Source organism: Balaenoptera acutorostrata, chromosome 4, assembly GCF_949987535.1.
Source record: "Balaenoptera acutorostrata chromosome 4, mBalAcu1.1, whole genome shotgun sequence".
Lineage (NCBI taxonomy): Eukaryota > Metazoa > Chordata > Mammalia > Artiodactyla > Balaenopteridae > Balaenoptera > Balaenoptera acutorostrata.
Window position 1 is genome coordinate 85,216,164 of NC_080067.1, and position 21,790 is coordinate 85,237,953.

General features: G+C 34.8%; 1 protein-coding gene across 4 annotated transcripts in view; it reads left to right on the top strand.

Annotated features, from left to right (window-relative positions):
• GSK3B (glycogen synthase kinase 3 beta) overlaps positions 1-21,790 on the top strand; it is a 200,281-nt gene that overhangs the window by 143,926 nt on the left and 34,565 nt on the right. For all 4 annotated transcript variants that reach the window (XM_007181869.3, XM_007181868.3, XM_007181866.3 and 1 more), the window contains exon 8: positions 15,249-15,344. In XM_007181869.3, coding sequence (XP_007181931.1) covers positions 15,249-15,344 — 96 coding nt within the window. The remainder of the gene's footprint in view (positions 1-15,248; positions 15,345-21,790) is intronic.

The window sequence follows — 21,790 nt, forward strand, 5'->3', positions numbered from 1 at the left end:
TGAGAATAATGACATCCATTTGAAATCTTTAATTTCCCCAAAACAAGCAGTATAAAACGATTTACTAAGTTGCCAGGATATGTTTTATTTATGCAAAGAAACTTTTTTCACACAGACCTAAGTTTCATGACATTGTGACCTCAAAACTGTTGTACTGATAGTTATAGTTTACAACCCGACTCAGAAGACCATCCACAGAATTACTCTTTATGGGATATAATACGCTTCACGTATCAACTGCAGATGCTTCCACATGGTTGCATTTTGAGTTCTTTGGTGTGTTTGCTTAATTTCAGGGTCCAATATAAAGAAACACTGGAATCTTGTAGACAGGCATTTATTTTGTTAAAAGCATACTGATTGACATTTCATATTTATAAAACATAATTTTTATTTTATTGATACATATATAATAGAAGGAAAACATGAAGAATATCTTGGCTTGTGGTGCTATGAAGAACTATAGTGTTAGTGATTCTCAAAGGAAGCAAGAGCTGGGTGACGTGTGTATAAAATGTTTACGTGTCTCAAAGCAGAGTGTGATTTTTAAAAGTTTGAGAAATACAGTGAGGTGTTTTTTTTTTTAAACCCAAGAGATTCTAATCCCACCCCTAGCCCCTTTTCTGTTTTGTACTCCTACCTTGAGCATACCACTATGGCTGAGATTCACCTAGAAAAAAAAAGGCCTTTGACTCCTGTGAATATGTATTAACCAAGAATGACTTTTTTACTTTATGTTGAATAATTTGCATAATCAAAACAGTAATCACCTTTTTCGGGAGGAAGGCGAGTACTTGTTGCCAAATATAAAATTTTATTCAGGAAGAAAAAATAAGAGTCAAAACAATCTTTAAAAAAAAGAGTAAAGTCATACTTCCCATTTTTGAAACTTATTGTGCATATACAAGCATATACAATGGAATATTATTCACACAAGAAAGAAGGAAGTCCTGCCATTTGTGACAACATGGATGGACTTTAGGGCATTGTGCTAAATGAAATAAGCCAGAGAGAGAAAGACAACTACTGCATGGTATTCCGTGTGTGTAGAATCTAAAAAGAAAAGAAAAAAGTCAAGTCATAGAAACAGAGTAGAAAAGTGGTTACCAGGGCTTAGGGAGGTGGAGGAAATGAGGAGAGGTTGGTAAAAGAGGACAGACTTTATAAGATGAATAAGATCTGAGGATCTGATGTAAAACATGGTGGCTATAGTTGATAACACTCTTAAATGTTCTCACCAAAAGAAGGAAGGAGGGAAGGAAGGGAAGAAAGTGTGAGGTGATGAATATGTTAATTAACTAGATGGTGGAAATCCTTTATATATATATAAAATCACCACTGTGTACATTTTGTATGTCTTACAATTTTGTCAGTTAAACCTCAAGAAAGGGTTGGGGGAAGTATAGTACTGACATGAGTGTAGGCATGTAGATCAATGGAGTAGAATTGAGAGTCTAGAAATAAACCTTTACATTTATGGTCCGTTGACCTTTGACAAGGGCAGTTCAACAGGGCAACAATAGTCTTTTTAACAAATGATATTTGGGCAACTGGATATCCATATGCAAAAGAATGAAGTTGGACACCTACCTCTTACATCGTATACAAAAATTAACTCAAAATGGTTAGACCTAAACATAAGAGCCAAGACTATAAAACTCTTAGAAAGAAACATGGGTGTAAATCTTTGTGACCTTCAATTAGGCAGTGACTTTTTAGATACGGCACAAAAAGCACAAGTGACAGTAGAAAAAACAGATACACTGAACTTCATCAAAATTTAAAAATTTGTGTCTCAAAGGACACCATCCAGAAAATTAAAAGACAGCACACAGAATGGGAGAAAAATTTTGCAAATCCATATATATGATTAAAGGACTTGTATCCAGAATAAGGAACTCTTACAACTCAATGATAAAAAGACAGCCCAATAGAAAAATGGGCAAAGGATCCGAATAACATTTCTCGAAAGAAGACATACAAATGACCAGTAAGCACACATACACAAAAAAGATGCTCAACATTGTTAGTCATTAGAGAAATGCAAATCAATACCATAATGAATACTACATCACATTCATCAGGACAGCTAAAATAAAGACAGACAATAACTAGTATTGGTAAGGATGTGGAGAAATTGAAATCTTCATACATTGCTGGAGGGATTGTAAAATGGTGTAAACAAAAAATGGTTTGGAACTTCCTCAAAATACTAAACAGAGAGTTACCATATGACCCGGCAGTTCCATTCATAGGAATGAATTGAAAACATTTATCCACACAAAAACTTGCACATAAATGTTCATAGCAACATTATTTATAGCCAAAAAGTAGAAATGTTTCAAATGTCCATCAGTTGATGAATGGATAAAGAAAATGTCAGACACAAAAGACCACATGTTAATGTGATTCCATTTATATGAAATGTCCAGAATAAGCAGATCTGTAGAGACAGAAAGTAGATTAGTGGTTGTCAGGAATTGGGGAGTGTGGAAATGGGAGTGACTGCTCATGGGTGCAGGGCTTCATTTTGGGGTGATGAACATGTTCTAAAATTAGATGGCACTTGATGGCTGTACACCTCTGGATATACTAAAAAAAATCAGTTCTATACTTTAAAGGGGTGAATTTCATAATATATGAAGTATATCTGAAAGATTTTTGTTTTGAAGACTAGAGTGAAGGCATCTATCTACCTACAGAACTTTTGGTCAGGTCGTGTTGCTGTTTTCACCATATTTTAAGAAAGGCAATAAACTCTGACCATAGTTTTGCAAAGGACTCAGATCAAGTTAAGTGACAGATGGCACAGGATTAAATGGAGTACAGCATGGACACATAAAGGGACCCTCCTGTACTAGTTTATCCCCTCTAGGCTGAGAAAATGCTTTCGCCAAATTGTTTAGTTGTGTTCAAATAACATGACAGCTTGATGCTCTTTTCTTCACTGATGTTCCTAATGGGATTTTAAGATTTGTATTGCTGCACTTTTTTGCCGGGGAAGGGGTGGGGGTGGGGTTCCTTGCCTTTTGGAAATCAGTGGAGAACCCTGAGAAGGAAACGTTGCATACACCACCAAAAAAACAAAATTCTTATACCAAAATCTCACTCCTATATTGTAAGAAAGAGGTAGATAGAAACTGGATAAAATCTGTGTCTCTTGAGAGTTAAGTATTTTGGCTACCTACATCTAGTGGATTTAAAAAAGGAAAGCCTGTAAATTGTAGGAATATACCAGAGGACATAGCATTTTATATCAATCCTGTGGAAGTGAAAATGTGTAGAAATGATTCCAGTGTCAATAGAGTACTAATATTTTGAAATAGAATAGCTCAGTAACATCTTTTCCAGTTTTCTAATTAGAGAAATTTGTCACATTTATGATATAGGCAGCCAACTTGACAGTTATGCAATTTGAATAAACATTTCTTTTATGCAGAAAGGAAATAAAGATGTTTAATTATTCAGCCATGTCACATATAATCTCTTTTGCTTCTGTGTTACACAGTTTTTATCTGCTTATTTTAAAAGCTTTGATTGAATTTATTATGTATAGCCTTGGTCATGTATCCTTTTAGTCTTTCAGGGTACATACCACGTTAACAACATGTTGATTTAGTGAACTATCTGGGCTAGAACATAGAGGGTCTTTGCCCTCAAGGAGTTCAGAGACTCATTGAGGGGAGGAAGGGAACAAATGAGGGCAATAAAGTAAGGCAGGTATGATCCCAGAAGGCTGAGCAGAGTACAAAGGCAGGAACATCCTATTTGGAGGTAAATCCTATCTGGAAAGACTTCATAGAAGAGGTAACTCTTGAGCTGACTCTTGAAACATGGAAAGATATTCACCATTTAGTGAAAGGACGGGAATGGAGGACATACGTGCTTAATTTGGACAAGGATGCTTAGTGAAGTCAGGTCTATTGTGTGTTGCTTTATGGTTTGAGCCTAAGGTTCTGAATGGTGGGGATAGAATATGAGTTTACCAGGAGAGAGAAGGCTGGAGCTGTGGGCAGTGGCCAGAACACATTAGTCTGTAAGCAGCTGGAAGCCACTGTAGGATTTTAAGCAGAGGAGTAACAGATTTCTAATAGAATTTCTTTTATTTCACATTTGCTTTAAAGGCTGCACATACAGCTCTATTGCTAAAGTTTGGCGACCTCTGGTGTTGAGCCATTAAAACGCAAAGCTGTGAAAGAAATGTATTTCAGAGCTTTTGTCAGATGATTTTTGGCTGTGTTTTATTTCTTTGAAGACATAATTCCTGACTTGATATTTATTGGTGTTAGCTAAATTTGCAACTAAATGAATGAAAAAAATGTTAAAACAAGCATGATGGGACTGGGTACAAATGAAATGATTGATTTAATCATAAGGGATGAATAGCATCGCCAAAGGGTTGTGACAGGCTAATCTCTGGTACTTTGAGTCTTTCCACCACCTACTCCACATGATGTTCTAGGACAATGGACTTAAAAAATACTTTTTTGCAATAAATGGAAAGATCTTATTCTAATAACAGATAACTCAGAGTACACACTTCCCAATGGTGTGATAATTTTGAACGTCCGCCCCTTTTATTGTGTGAGAGATACACTTACAGAAAAGTGCATAAAACATTACGTGCAGTTTCGTTTCCTTTAAGTTGTGGGGGACTCAGTTTTTAGGAAATCCAGGAATAATAATTATTTTTTAAGTGTACCCTTAGTCTAAAAGTTTTGGAAAAAAATTACTTTTCCACCTCTTAATATTTGGCGGAATCCTAAGACTTGTCTTGTGTCTGAAGTGATAAAGTCCACGTCAAACATGCTTTTTCTTAATCTATAAAATGAAAAAGTTTTAGTATATGATTTCAGATTTTCCAAATATAAATCAGCTGAAATAAATCAGGTAGAAATACACTCTGAACCTAATAGAAACTTAACGTAAAACTTAAAGATATACTCAGAAGTAGAAATGGGATAGTTGATTTATTTAAATGTTTTATGTTTGTGGTATTGATTGCAGATGGTGATGCATTCAGAATCTTGCTCTTCATAATCTGTCACTTGTTTACCTTTTAGCCTTTAATGTTGCCATCCATCCATTTTCTAATCCTTATTTTCTGTTAGCACTCAACTGTTACAGTTATCCAAATCATGCTGTTCTCCACTTCGTACCTAGAGCGCATAGAATGTGCATCTGACTCGCTTGCTTCCTAGATTCCTTAAGTAAAATTAGCTCTTGCCTCTCCTTTCAGGATCCTTTCCTGAATCTTTTCCTTACTCCAGTGCATTGTTAGCACTTTCACCTTACCCATTATCTGTGCTTATTTTGTTGTACTGATCTTGGCTATTTGAACTTGATTTATAATGTACAAGTCTCTCTGCCCTAGAGCTCCTTGAGCATAGGAACTTTGTTGAGTGAGTGACTTAAGGAGGCTGAAAAAAATTTTTAAATGCCTCTCAATTATGTCTAACCTTTGCATTCTTACATTCCTTTGCATCTTAACTCATACCTTTGCTTTCTTAAAGACTAAACATACTGTATATAAAATAATAATTCTGATTTTAGGGTTTGACAGACTCTGATAACTTTTAATGCTAACCTTAAGATAGCAACAGAAGAAGGATAAACATATGGTTGTATTTAGGGTAGTAACATCATCACAAATTACATAATGGTCTGTTTTTTACTTTTTAAATTAATTTCATAGAGATGTTAATTTACATACAATAAAACGTAGCAACTTTAAGTGTACAGTTGAATGAGTTTTGACAAACATATAACCACTATCCTGGTCAAGGTTTAGAACATTTCCATCAATCACCCCAAAAAATGGGGTGACCAAATGTCCCAGTTTGCCCAGGACTGAGGGATTTGTCAGGATAGTCCCAGGTAAACTGCAACAGTTGATCACCTTGTTTGTATACATTTGCAGTCTCCCATCTTCTGTTTCAGGTTACCATAGGTCTGCTTTCTGTCACTGATGATTAGTTTTTCCTATTCCAGAACTTCATATGAATGGAATCATACAGTATATATATATTTTTATATCTGGCTTCTTTAGCTCAACATCATGTTTTTGAGACTCATCCATCGTTTTATTTGTATTACCTATTCTGTTTTATGCTTAGTTGTATTCTATGCATATAACACAATTTGTTTATCCATTCACTTGTGGGTGGGCATTTGACTTGTTTTTTTGTTTTGGCTATTATGAGTAAAGTTTCTGTGTTTGTTTACAAATATTTTTGCAGACATGTGTTTACATTTCTCTTCAATAAAGAACTAGGACTGAAATTGCTGGTCATATGATAAGTGTATGTAAACTTTGTAAGAAATCATCAAACTGTTTTCCAAAGCAATTTCACTGTTTCTCACTCCCACCAGCAGTGTATGAGACCTCCAGTGGTTTACATTCTTACCAACATACGGTATTCATAATAATTTTAAGTTTAGTCTTAAAATTGCTTTTATCATTAGGAAATGTCCCTCTTTGTTTTTGTTTAATTTCCTTGTCCTGAAGTCTACAATTTTCTGATATTAATGTAATAAGCACTCCGTCTTTCTTATGATTAGTGTTTGCATGGTGTATCTTTTTGCATCCTTTTACTTTTAATCTATGTGTCTTTATATTTAAAGTTCATTTCTTACAGACAATATATACTTAGGTCTTCTTTTTTAAATTGTCTGATAATTTCTACCTTTAATTGGAATGTTTAGACCATTTACATTCAATGCAGTTATTAATATGCTTGGGTTTAAGTATTCCACCTTGATACTTGTTTTCTTTTTATTGTTCCTTTCTCTCGCTTTTTCTCTTTTACTGCTACCTTGTGGCTTATAATGAGTGTGTTTTATTTTCCCTATTGACTTTTTAAGCTATATCACCATGTTGCATTTTTTTTAGAGTTTGTTCTAAGATTGAAAATAGGCATCCTACTCTGTCACAGACTACAAATAATAATTTACCACTTTGCATATAAAGTAAGAACCTTACAACAATGTATTTCCATTTTCCCTTCCTGTCCTTCATGCTCTTGTTGTCAGACATTTTTTACTCCTACAGTACTTTATTATTTTGCTTTAAACAGTTTTCTTCTAAAGCAATTTAAAAGCAAAGGGGAAATGTCATACATATAGCCTGTATTTACCATTTTTGGTGGTCTTTATTCCTTTGTATAGAGAGGAATGTCCGTTTGGAATCCTTTTCTTTCATCCTAAAGTATTTTCTTTTAGTGAAAATCTCCTGGTGACAAACTCTCTTAGCTTTTGTTTGCCTAATAATGTCTTTTGAAGGATATTTTCACTGGATATAGAATTTCTTGGTTTCCAGTTTCTTGTTTCTTTTTTTAGAAAGGTCTCTATTTTCTTCTGGCTTGCATTGTTTCTGCTAAGTCAGCTGTCATTCTTATTGTTGGCTGTCTAAAATGTGTCCCTTTGTTTTGGGAAAGATTTTCCCTTTATCAGTGGCTTTTATTAGTTGATTGTGACTTGTTATGTTATTTTCTGTATTTATACTGCATAGGTTTCATTGAGATTTTCATCAAATTTGGAAAAATGTTGGCCACTGTTTCTTCAAATAGTTTTTCTACATCTTTCCCCCCATTACCCTACTCAGACTCCAAACACACGTACATATGTTTTTCTAGCCATTTTACCTCCATGCTTCAGCTTTGGTAGTTTCTATTTTTTGTTTTTCTTTTGTTTTTTAAAGTTCACTGATTGTCTTCTGTGATGTGTTAGACCTCCAGGGAAGTTTTCATTTCACGTGTCATACTTTTCAACTGTACAGTTACTGTGTGGTTTGTTTTTTTTTTTTAATCCTCCATGTGTCTCCTCAATATAATAGCTGTCTTATAGTCCTTATTTGTCAATTCTGTCATCTCTGTCATTTTTGGATCTGTACCTGTTGACCAGTTTTTCCCCCCTCTTCTTTTTGGATCATATTTACCTTTTTCTTTAAAGAGTATTTTGTCAGTTAGTTTTCTAGTTATTTACTCTAGAGAGCAATTCTAGTACTGAATAATGACTAGAAGGAGAAGTCCATGATAATTTTTTTTTTAATAATGCAAGCCTCTGCATGACATTCCAAATTTATTGACCTACTGATGCCAGGTTATGCAGAATTGTACTATGTTATATAAGGCTTTTAGTTTACATTAGACCACCTTAAAGTAGTTATGGCTCCCTGCTAGATATGCACAATATTTATACCCAAAGCAATTCCATAACAATGGTTTCTGTAACTTAGGCCTTGAGATTAAAAATTCTAAGCAATAGAATTACTTATCATGTGCACATCCATGGGACTTGCCCATCATTTAACATTCCAATCTAAATTCTACATGTGTGAAACAATCACTAACATACAAGGTACTAAACTTACATGTTTGGTATTGCAGATATGCTTAAGCATGAGTAAGCATGGGATTTACAGTGAAAATCTACAGCTAAAGGAGCCTGAAAGTGATTTATCAAAATTGCTCAATTATTAAAAGCATTTTTACAAAAATTTATAAAATAAATTTGAGATTTGTTACACTTTTTGATCTTGTTTAGACAAATAGATGCCTGTATTTCTTCATATTATTCTTCTGTTGCCTAAGATCTATAATCCATAAGTTAACAGTTCAAGATACTCCTTTTATTAAATTGATATAGTTAGATTTTACCATGATATAGGTAGATTTTATTTAAATCATGTTTTTTTTTAAGTTGTCAAGAAAAGTCCAACCTTTTTGTTTAACTTTTAACTATAGCCTTGTGATCTTATAAAATCTAAATATATTACACATGACTCCGAAGAATTCAGTTTTATTTTATGGTATAACCAATGGAGTTTAAGAAAGTGATTTTTTAAAAATTATTATTACTTTTAAAATAAATTTATTTTATTTATTTAATTTTGGCTGTGTTGGGTCTTTGTTGCTGCACGTGGGCTTTCTCTAGTTGCGGCGAGCAGGGGCTACTCTTTGTTGCGATGGCAGTGCTTTTCATCGTGGTGGCTTCTCTTGTTGCGGAGCATGGGCTCTAGGCGCGTGGACTTCAGTAGTTGTGGCTCGCGGGCTCTAGAGCGCAGGCTCAGTAGTTGTGGCGCATGGGCTTAGTTGCTCCGCGGCATGTGGGATCTTCCCGGACCAGGGATCCAACCATGTCCCCTGCATTGGCAGGCGGATTCTTAACCACTGCGCCACAGGGAAGTCCCTTTAAATTATTTTTTAGAAACCTTTTCTTGTTCCTGCCCTTAATATTAGGTAGACCATTTTAGGGAGTCAACTACACATGCATTGAATCCCTTATTTACCATTGGCAGACTGTAACTCTGAGAAGTCTGTTTACCATAGTGAACGTTAGGTTTCTCTTAAGTGTGAAATGGGCTAATAGAGTATCTGTAAAGTTTAAACAAGAGAAGAAAATTAATATACCTAGCATAGAGCTCTTAATACTGGTTACTCAGTAAACATTTCTTCTTTTTGTTCTCCCGTTTCCCTCACTGATGTACCTTTTAAAAGGAGAACTTATATATGCTGTCTTTACTTGCTCATTTCAGATGATTATAGTCTGCTTGCTCTTCTCACGAATGACCTCACCAAGGTCAGAAAGGAAGTCTTCATGACCAGCATCAGTGAACACCTTTTGGGCTTTGTTTTACCTGGGCTCGTTGTGTCAGATACCCACCTCTCAGTCCTTTAAGTGTTCACTTTCCTTGTCCTCCATGGTATCATCGTCTGTAGGACCTGTTCCAGTCTTTTAGGCTTCTGTCTCAACCTTCTTTTTAAATTTCCCTTTTTCCATATATTCATGTCTTTTGAGTCCCCATCTTTAGCACTCTTCTTCTTCAACGTGCTTTGCCTCTTACTCTCACAACCACCTAGCGTCTGTGCATCAGGTACTACCAAAGCTGTTTTTCCATCCTCAAGCTCACTTCTAAATGATATACTTAATATCCACCACTTGGTGGAGAACTCCTCCAGGTTCTTCTTGAATATCTTAAATACTTTTTTCTCTTCCAGCTCTGTTCCTTCATACTTAATAGCATCAAAATTTTTCACAACTACCAACATTAAAAGCTGAAATTGTCTGTCCTCCAACCAAGTCAATAAACAGATTCTTTCATACCATCTCCTAAAATTGGTTTGCCACTGATGAGATTTAAATTTTTTTTTTAAGATTTGTCTTTCTTTTTTTTTTTAATTTTATTTATTTATTTATTTATTTATTTATTTATTTATGGCTGTGTTGGGTCTTTGTTTCTGTGCGAGGGCTTTCTCTAATTGCGGCAAGCGGGGGCCACTCTTCATCGCGGTGCGTGGGCCTCACTATCCCGGCCTCTCTTGTTGCGGAGCACAGGCTCCAGACACGCAGGCTCAGTAATTGTGGCTCACGGGCCTAGTTGCTCCGCGGCATGTGAGATCCTCCCAGACCAGGGCTCGAACCCGTGTCCCCTGCATTGGCAGGCAGACTCTTAACCACTGCGCCACCAGGGAAGCCCAGATTTGTCTTTCTTATGTTGTTTTTTTGTTTATTTGTTTGTTTTAATATTTATTTATTTATTTGGCTGCTCCAGGTCTTAGTTGCGGCACGTGGGATCTTTAGTTGCGGCATGCGGGACCTAGTTCCCTGACCAAGGATTGAACCCTGGATTGGGAATGTGGAGTCTTAACCACTGGACCACCAGGGAAGTCCCGAGATTTAAATTATGTTCTAGCTCTGCTTCTGATTAGTTCTGACCTCTGAAAAGTTGTTCTTTCTGGGCCTCAGTTTTTCTCATCTCTAAAAATGTTTAGACTAGATTAGAGGTCAGCAACTGGGCCCAGGGACCAAATTAAGTCTGCTGCCTATTTATTTATGGCTGCTTTGTGCTACAGTAGTAGAGCTGACTAGTGACAGAGGCTGTATGGCCCACAAAGCCTAAGGTATTTACTCTCTGGCCCTTGAAAAAAAGTTTGCTAATCCCTTGACTAGTGGATCTCCCATCTACTTTTCATCTCTGTTAGCCAGCCTGGGGAGAATGTGCTTTCAAGATTTAAAAGTGAGAAGAAAAAGAATAGAAAAATTATTATAGTAGTTGAATATTTGGCAAGAGAAATTAAACATAGAACAGACTGTGACATTGGAATTTCGCTTTCCCCATCTAATGGCGTTAGTGATTCAAGGTCATGTGGCAGTAACAAAGGAGTAAGGAGATCTCTATTGCCACTTTGTGGTAACATGCTAGTTTATTTGCTTAATTGCTTTTAAATAATCTATAGTGAATATATCAATGATTCCATTTACTAGTTAGTAATTAAGTTTCTTAGAAGTCACAAATATCCACATTTTGAAGGTAAAGAACACAGTTAAACTGACCACTAATAAAAAGTATAATTAAGAATCTTTTTTATATCATAACTATTCATCAAAGCAGATTATTTCCCATTGTGATAAAAGATTTTTTTCCACATCCATGCACCTGGTGTATATCGAAGGAGAATTCTAGGTATGTAAAAAATGCTTAGATGAAAATGCCAGAAATATTGAACCTTAGTTAATTATATGTATGCTGACATGTACTAGTGTCTGCAACTGACTTTCAAATGCATCAAAAAATAAGGTGGATTGATATATGGATTGAGGGGTGGAAATGTGATGAAACAAATATGGTAAAATATTAATCATAGAATCGAGGTGGTATAGGCGAGGGCATTTTCACTATTTAAGAAAAGGTGCAACTTTTCTCATGTTTGAAATTTTTCATGTATAAAATTTTGGATAAATGTTTAGATCTAAGTGGTTGTGAGACAGTGAGTTTAGGGAGAATATGGGAGTGACTACACATATGCACACATACAGTATACCTTCTTGCTTTCACATAAAGTAAATTATTAAAATTTGTATGTTAAGCAAACCTTTTGTACATGTCATAAGTTTCTCAGCTGTTTTAGTGTATATTTCACAGATTTACTTCCCCTGGGAATATTCATAGGCTATAATAAAAAACATAAGAATCGAAACTTCAAGGAGCATCCTGCCTTTTAGTTATATAGTGTGTAAGTATGGGACAGTCAGCCAAATGGCTGATAAGTTCATGTGATCTGTGTTCATACAGTAAAAAAATGTATTTACTAATAGATAGCATACAACGCTCATTTCTTTTGGCATTCTTACCAGCTTGTAGGGAGTTAGGACCATGCCTTGTGTTAACAAGGTATTGAATAAATATAGGGAGACTGTGCAAAAAATACTCACTGATTTGAGAGTGGGCATTTCTTAAGTGTCATTTTGTTTATTGTGAAACATATTATAATGCAAAAATATATTAAAATGTATTAAGTTTAAAGCATAATAATAAAGTGGATATCCATGTAAGTACCACTCATATTAAGAATTAGAATTAGAAGAACTACTTATGCCCATCCCACTCACAGTCCCTCATCCTACATCCTTTCTAGTAAGCTAAATAATCTATACTTGATTTTTCTAATGAATATTCCCATGCTTTTGATTTGGTTTTACTATGTAAACTAAAATATAGTTTAGTGTTGCCTGTTTTTAAACTTTATATAAGGCAGTTATACTATATGTGTTCATTATTGAGTGAAAACTCACCACTGTGTGAGATTCATCCATGAGGTATGTGTAGCTCTAGTTCATTTATTTTCATTGCTAGTTAGTATATCATTGTATGACTATACCACAATTTAGTTTATTTATTAATTCTACTTTTGGATTTTTGTTTTTGCCTGCAATATTATATTATTACAGACTACATATATATATTACAGACTATATATATATATATATATATGTAAAGAGATTCTCTAGGTTAGAGTATATGCCTTAAAATGGAACTAGTGGGTTGTAGCATCATTGAAGGTATGCATTTCATTTTTTTAAAAAAATACTTATTTATTTATTTGGCTGCATTGGGTCTTAGTTGTGGCACACAGGATCTTCGTTGCGGCATGTGGGATCTTTTGTTGTGGCACGTGGGGTTCTCTCTAGTTGTGGCGTGCAGCTTTTCTCTCTCTAGTTGTGGCACTCGCGCTCCGGAGCGTGTGGGCTCTGTAGTAGTTTGTGGCACGCGGGCTTAGTTGCCCAACAGCATGTGGGATCCTAGTTCCCTGACCAGGGATTGAACCTGCATCCCCTGCATTGGGAGGTAGATTCTTTACCACTGGACCACCAGGGAAGTCCCTGAAGGTATGCATTTTAAATACTCATTTTTTTTCAAGTCATTGCTGTTTTTCTTTAGCACTTAAAAAAATCTAGTGGAGTTGCATTTAGGAGGTAGAATTATCGATAAGTTCACTCTCCCTTCTTTTTCACTGTTTTCCCCATTACATGTTACACATGTACACCCTTCATCAAGGGTCTAATTTAGAACATAAGTGCTTGCTTTATTATTTAAAAATAAAAACTTTTATTTTTCATATTTTAAGTATAGATAGCTCCTGACTTTTAAATATCTGATAGTTACAGCTACAAAGATCAGAGATTTCCCTTCTCAATACACCTTGCTTCGCTCTGTAAAGCTGGAATTCTACTACAAGAAGGAAATGAAGTTTATAAATATTTATCACCTCTAAAAATGTCCTAGTACCTCTTTGTAATACTTGCCTCCAGCTCCTCATAACCATGGATCTTCTTTCTGTCACTGTAGGCAGAAAATGTTCTAGAATTCCATATGAATTAAATTATACAGTAGGTACTTTTTTCGTCTGCTTTTGCTCAGTATAATTATTCATCCATGTTTTTTTTATTATTATTATTCTTATTACTGACTAGTATTGCATTGTATTAATATACCACTATTTGTTCATTCACCTTGTTGTGGACATTTGAGTTATTTCCACTTTCTGGCAGTGGCAAGAAAGATGCTATGCACATCAGTATACAAGTCTTTGTATGGACATATGCTTTTAATTCTCTTGGGCAACTACCTAGGAGAGGGAATGATGAGTATAACTTCTTTACAATTCCACCAGCACTGGATGAGAGTTTCACTTGCTCTACATTCTCAACAAGACTTTGTATACATAGTCAGTCCTTTTAATTTTAGCCGCCTTAGTAGGTAGTATCTTCTAGTTTTAATTAGCATTTCCCTAATGATCAGTGATATTGAGCATCTTTTAATGTACTTATTTGCCATCTCTGTGTCTTCTGTGAAGTATCTGGTCATATCTTTTGCCCATTTTTATAGTGTTGTCTTTCTGTTTTTGAATTATAAGAGTCCTTGTATATTCGAGATAGAAGTCCTTTGAATATGTTTTGCAAATGTTTTCTCTCAGTCTAGCTTACCTTTTGTTTTCTTAAGAGTGTCTTTTGAAGAATAAAACTTTTAAAATTTTGATTAAGTTCTGCAAGTTTTCATGAAGTCTACAGAAGTAGAAACAACAACAACAAAAACCTAAAATTCTTACTTTGCCCTGATTATTCACCACAAATCAAGTACTTATCATTACATTCTACTCCTTCTGCACAACTATCCTTGAATTGTAAATGACTTAACATTTTATTTTAACAAACTTGTTTTATATCAGGCCCTAGAGTTATAACGATGGGTAATAAATGTCATCTTTCTTCAAAGTACTCATTTTAGTATTTAGTGTTTCTTCCCATCATCTGCTTTGTGCACTCCGGTCCATATACTTTCCTTTGTCTGGTGCCTAATACAGCTCTGGAGGCAATGAAGTACTCGATATATTTTCATCTTGTATTATAGTTAGACTTTTTTCCACACACAAATAAGTAAGTTTATCATAGCAGGAAATCTCTTGTTCTTTGTACCCTTCATATACCATAGTGTAGTTCCTAGTACACAGGGACACTCACTTAATATTCAGTGATTGAATGGAATTATTGATGACCATGTTTGACTAAGAGCCTCCTAAATATCAATAGTTTATTAATAATAAAACCTTTGGCTTACTTTACTAAATGAAGAAAAGATGCTCTCATTTCAGATGCCATCATTGCAATAGATTGTTTTTCTAGAGAGAACGAGGATGCCTGATTTTTACTTGAATATTTTTGAGTGATCTTTCTTTTACAAGCCTGATTTAACATTACTATTGTCATAAATGTCTGTATACGGTAGTATAGCATGGGTTCTGTAGTCAGTTAGAAATTAAAGTCTTTTTATAAAGTCTGCTCTGTTTAATGAGCTATGTATTTTATAACTTTGGAATTCCTTTTTCCAGTAAAACCAGTACATTAAGACATAAAGACTATATTTGTAAGTATATAGAAAAACATGGCAGTAACTTGCTTTCTTTATCTAGGTCCTGGGGACACCAACAAGGGAGCAAATTAGAGAAATGAACCCAAACTACACAGAATTCAAATTCCCTCAAATTAAGGCACATCCTTGGACTAAGGTGAGTCAAAAGAGTTTTTTAAAAAGCACATTAACCAGTAGTTAACTAGAAGTTGGATTTCTCTTTGTTCTTAAAGTAAACTATTTCGAGACTAGATGGCTGCCAGAGTACAAAGTACAATAGCACTTCTGCACGTAAAGATAATTAGATAGCTGTACTTCAGTGTTTCATTGACCATATAGTTTCATCCCCACTGACTTCCTGTAGAAAGTTTCCAGCCTGGGTTTTTATTTGTAGGATGAGGACAGTACATATACATAGCATTCAAATAAAGAATTTCATTAGGAGCAGGATCTTATATATAAATTTTGACTACTTAAAATTCAGAAGTAATTTCTTTACACAGAAGTGTTTATTATTAGTTCAGTATCATATAGCATATGAAAATATACATTTTATATATTGTTATTTTTTAAACTGTTAATATATAGACCTTATTATAGATGATATTTTGTGTTCTTTAGTTTACTTTCCTATTGGTGTTTTGGGAGCAGGAATAAAATGAAGATTTGATCATACTAGTAGTATACATTGAAAGCAATTAATATGTCAACAGCGTGTCACTAGCCATTGGAAAAGCCTAACCTCAACATTTAGACGGAGCCAATTCTAAGAGCCATAAGTACTAATTTATGAGAAGACTTTATTTTTTGCTTTGATACTTAATTGAAATGATTCTAGAGAGATTTTATTACAAAGTTGTTTTCATGTCAGTTTGATTTGTGAGATTGTATGCAGAGGGAAAAGAAAAAATCTCAATAGGGTTTATAGCTAGAGTGAATCTCTCATTTTATAGATTCTGAAACTCTGGCTAAACATGTCAAATGACTTATCCAAGATTCCATAGGTGGCTGTGACAAAGCCAGGATTAAGCTTCTTCTCGTGTGTGTGTGTGTGTGTGTGTGTGTGTGTGTGTGTGTGTGTGTGTGTGTTTAATGCCTGGTCTTTTAAACTTCTAGTTACGTGCCATGCATGCATCCCCCTTCCCAATTTACATATATTTCATTATATATTTTGTGGGTTGGAAGTTTTCAGCTTTTTAATATGTATTTCAAGCAGAGACTTGGTATATTTAAAAATATATATATATAACATGTTTTGATCATTGACAAGTTCATTTAATTGGTTATAGATCTTTTATAATAAGAGGTGAAGTAATTTAGGGCTAGGTGAAATAATTTACATTTTTAGATTAAAAGTAGGTGTCTTTCTCTAAGTTGTATTATGATTCAAGTTACTTTCCTTTGAGTTATCACTATCTTCACTTCTCTTCACCTCTCTTCACCTCTCTTCACTTCAGAAAATCCTCTTATTACTAATTATTTATTGTTTAGAATCAAAGACCTCAGTAATATTTTAGTGCCAAAACTATATAGGTTGTAGCTTTCACTGACTAAGATGTTGCCCTCCCCCATCCTCTTTTTAAGTTTACAATAAACACTAAATATTCTGAGGTAAATCATTCTTTGGTCTTTGTACTTCAAGTTTATTTTGAATCTGGGTCAGAAGATATTTAGGGTCTCTCATTCATTCTAAACTCAGAGAATCCTAGGTGGCCTGTTTGGATTTAGAAGCTGAGTTACAGTTTGAATCCAGCAAAGTTACTCCAAGTTAAAGTGTTTATAACAAGTGATTTCAACCATGTTAAAGAGAAACGAAAAGCAAAGAGAATTCTGTGTATTGAATTAATACAGGGAAATATTCCAAAATGCTAACAGTAGTTAGGGTAAGAAGAGTGTAGGTGATTTTATTTTCTTTGTTCTGTATTTCCATATTTTCTTTAATAAGCATGTTATTTTTATGAAGAAAGAAAAGTAAAATTCTTTTTGGTTGAATCTAACCTACGTATTCATCACATGTATAGAGTTTCTGACCAATATAATGCTGAAATGAGGTCATGAGATCTTATTTAGTAGTCCTTGTCCTCAATTTTTTTTTTTTAAATCAAGACTGACACCGGTATTAGTGTGTGTCATATTCTGCATTTTTTTCCCCTGGATTATATCTCTTCAAGTATTAGCCGGGATGGAATGTGAAGAATGATTTATTATAATTGCCATGCAGGCAATAGAAGATTTGTGGTGAATTTGCATGCTTTACATCTTCTTTTGCCTTTGTGGATTCCTGATGTTTCTATATCTTACACTAATGCTTTTCAAACTTGAATAAACTATACAAAGCCCTTTTACTTGTTTGTTTTATTTAGGCTTCCATTCCTGTACCATGTGTAGAATAATAACTCAATTCCCCCACCTATTTTGTCTCTTCAAACTCTTGTGAACTCTTCATTCATATATGTAACATAGTTGGGTTCTCACTTGGTACAAATGCATTTATTATGTAATAGTACACTTATGTTAATTTCTTAATAGTGCACACCATTAGGTTGCTGTTATTGTGGATGTAAACACAAAACCAAATTCAGACATATAAATTCCATGGCACTACTGTGTCATCCAGGTGATCCAGAATATATTGATTTTTAAAACTAGATTGTTATCAAAATAATAATACAAAATTTTAAATTTCTAAAGGGAACTCAGTTCCCTCTCCCCTGCCTTGTGATAGTGAACACCAACTTGAGAAATGCTCTCTTATGCTAGGCAGCCAATGGAGTTATTTTTTTAAAACATACAAAATGTTCTCTAAAGAGAAAAGCTTTTTGCCTTTGGAGGGCAGGTAAACAGGAGTCTGGAAACAAAACCTGCTTTGCCTTTATTGAGGTCTTCTGTTAAAACCCACTTTAGCCCCGTTTCCTGAAGCTGTGAGCATGTAAACCCTCCTTTCCTATGCGGTAGTGTAGTACAGCTATAGCCCCAGATCCGGGAGCTCTTGTTCTCAGAAACTGTAGGCAGACAAAAAGATCAAGGGAGAAAATGTCTACCGTGGAAACATTGAGGTGAGGGTATTAAGATGTGTAAGAAAGATAGCAAACAGAAGAACAAAACAATGAAATAATCCTAGTGTGATATATAGCAGGAATCTTGAGAATTTAGAAATCCAATAAGATGCCCTTGACTATTACTTAATAGCCATAACAACCTAATTCATTGGATAAGCATTTGAGGCTTAAGTTGGAAAGGAAATATGTTCTAATGTTTTGAAACAGGGACCGATATTGAGAGTGACAGTGGGGAGGATAAATACCTCCCCACTGGTGTATGGTGTACACTTAAAAGAATAAAAGCCAGATGGGAAGCAAGAGGAAGTGATAATAAAAGTAAATTGAGAATTAAACAGAGATGGAGATTGGTTGGAAGAAGAGAAGAAGCTGAAATATTCTGCATTTGGTACATGGAGATTTGGTCAAATGACAGTTCTATTAGGTATGAAGTAATGATCTAGTTTAAGCACTTCTCCCGTTCTTTGTGCCTCAAATTTTTTTTTATTTTTGTCTTTTTTGTTTTGTTTTGTTTTGGTAAGATAGCAATTAGCTGTTGTGTCTTTTCTCCAAATTCTTTTGAAAACAAAATATGCATATAAAGGATTATTTCATTTTAGTTCAGAGTAAATGTAAAGATTGTACCTCCAGTGTAGTTCTGTGATTTGTCCTCTCTGTCTCCACTGCCCTGACTTTAGTTTAGCCCATCATCGTATCATAGAATTGTTAAAACAACCTCCTACATCCTGAGTTCCCTCCTTCATATCTTTCACACCCTCATTGCTGTCAAAGTCAGCTTTCTTAAAAGCACATGTGATACTGTCACTCCTACTTAAAATTTTTCTGATTCCTCATTGCCTTTAGGCAAATTTGACATACTATACACATAAAGACAAGAGTGATCATGTGTCCCAATTTATGCTTGTCCAGTGAAATTATTAATGCCATGTTCCTTCACACTCTTCACTGTCCTAGTTTGGGTGACAGATTATCCAGTCACTCTGCTCCTAATCATTTCTGCTTTTTCTTTCCAGAAAGACAAGAGATTTAGTTCTTTGTCCTGCTCTTAACCTTTCCTGAGGCGTCTAGTCCGTTAAACCCAGTCTTTCCCAAGTGCTCCAGCTCCTTCACCCTTAAATGCATACAGTTAAGCAATGAATTTAAAAGCTTAGTGTTTAGTTAGGGTAGATTAAGGGTTTCTAATAAGGTTACATTGTAATAGTTATATAAATTTCTTCCCAATTTTGAGTAATGTTTTGTTTAAAGTTAAAACAAGTATTCCCCTTTATCCCAGTAATAAGTAATCCTGTGAGGTCAGTTAGATAATACAGATGTCTGTATATTCTTTCAGAGTAATGAAATTCATAAATGATATATCTGGTTAGTAGGAAGTAGATTAGAATCCCAAGGGCCTTGGTCTCTTTCAGTTGACCTAGTGCTGCTGTTTAATATGTTAGCTACATATGACAGTGTTGTCGTCACTTTGAAGGGATCACGCAGTCATGCTGAATTTTTTGGTCTAATCAAACTGTTCTCCTAATGGTTCCCCCGAGAAGCCACATTCGTTTCTACCTCTTCCTAGTGAACACTTAGAACGTTCTTTTTTTCTCTGCTTACCAAGTCTTGCCCTTCTGTCAAGACCTCAAATCTCACTTCTCCCGTGAAGCATTTTCTAATTATCCAAATTCTACGTGATTATTCCCACCACATAACTCCTGTAGTACCTATCAATTCATACCATATGTATTATAGCAGTTTCTAATTTCTCTTTTGTAATGGTAGTAATAAAATGAATATCTATTACCTCAAAATGTTTGTTGCTGAGTTTTTGGCATACCATGAGTATGTATGCCAAAACTTAATATTAAGTATTAAGTTTACTTAATAGTTAATTGTCTTTAGGGTATGTGAGGACCTTGGATCATTGGTTAAATATCCCAGAAAGCCTTATCTACAAAAATCAATCCTTACATACTTGATTTCTTAGAACACAGGCCACATGCTGTGAAATGAATGAATACTAGTGTTTCCAGCTAGCTAATAGAGTAAGCAGAAAATTGAGGTTATTTCAACCATCAAGGACTCAGACCAGATGAGCTGCTTATTATATGTATTATTCTCTATGCTTAAAGCTAAACCAAAAAGCCCCACTATAATTTTTTTTAAAAGACTTTCTTCACAATGTTGGTTTTTATTCCCTGAGCCTTTGAATACAAGATTTTTCACTTGGTAAACTTACCTGTTCTAACTACAGTTTCACACTTTACCAAAAATGTCTTCAGAGGGTCTTAGAGAGCACAAAACAAAAATTGCTGTCAAACTTTTTTTTTTTGCAAGTCCACTCTACCTTTCTGGTCTATCTGCCTTGTTTTGCTCGCATGTATTCCAGAAAGCATAAAACTGTGTTGGGGATTTCTGTTGGTTCCTAAGTCTGCCACTTGTCTGTTTTGTTCTATTGCTTAGGTAATCAATTTCTATATTATTACTCAACCCCATCTGCATGCTGACCTCAACTAGTACATTGTCACTTGTCTCATAAATATACTACGTTCTCTACTGAATTTTCTACCTACATCATCTATTTTCCTATGTGAATAGACCTCCTCACTTTTCTGTTTATGCTGGCTTTACCCCTATTTCTTTGGAAACTATTGCACATTAAAATCCAGCTACTAGTGTGGCTAGTGCATATGTGGGAAGAATAATATAAAAAAGAAAGAATGCTAAGACATAAGTTTCAAGATCACTTGTGGGGAGCAAAAGATAGGGTTGAGGGTGGATTGAAAAAGAAGGCAAAAATCTGTTTCTGACTTAATCAATTGTTCTTTAAAACACTTATCTCCTATGTAATCAGTGCTGTGCTGGCTACCGTAAAGGATGCAAAAGAACTAAAAGATATAGTCCTCCTCTTTGAAAAACTTAGAGATGATATAACTGACTCAGTTGAAGCAAGTATTGAATAATATATAACCATATACTTGATTATGTGCTATTGGTATTCAAAGGTGTTTCACATACTCTAGGTATCATAGGGAAGATTTCTAGCGTGGGTGGTGGAGGGAGAAAGGAAGCCTCCTTTAACGGTGATAGAGGGCTATGGGGAGTGAGGGTGGGTACTGTTGAAGGAGGATTTAGATTTGCTTAGGTGTCGCTAAAGTTAGGAATTGCTGTAGTTTAGGGGACTATCCCTTAAGATAAGGAGGTGTGGATGAAAAGAAAATATTATATTCTTAGGAAGGTCAACCTGACTATAGTAACCATTTTATGAACAATGAAAGATTAGATTGGAAAAGTGGACATTTGGTAATTCACACTTCTATAGTATAGTACTATTTTATCAGTAAATGAGATTAGAGAGAGAAATTTCATTTCATAGTTAAATGCTGATATCAACACACATATGATATTCCTTATGTGTATTAGAGCTCAGGAAAGCTCCATAAGCCTTTTAATTAGTGCAGCTGAAATGTATTGAATGCTGGCTCTGCTGTGGCTAAGGAAAGGATGTTTTTGTTTCTTATGAATTATGTACTGCACATGAGCACTTCAGTAGACTTAAGTTCTT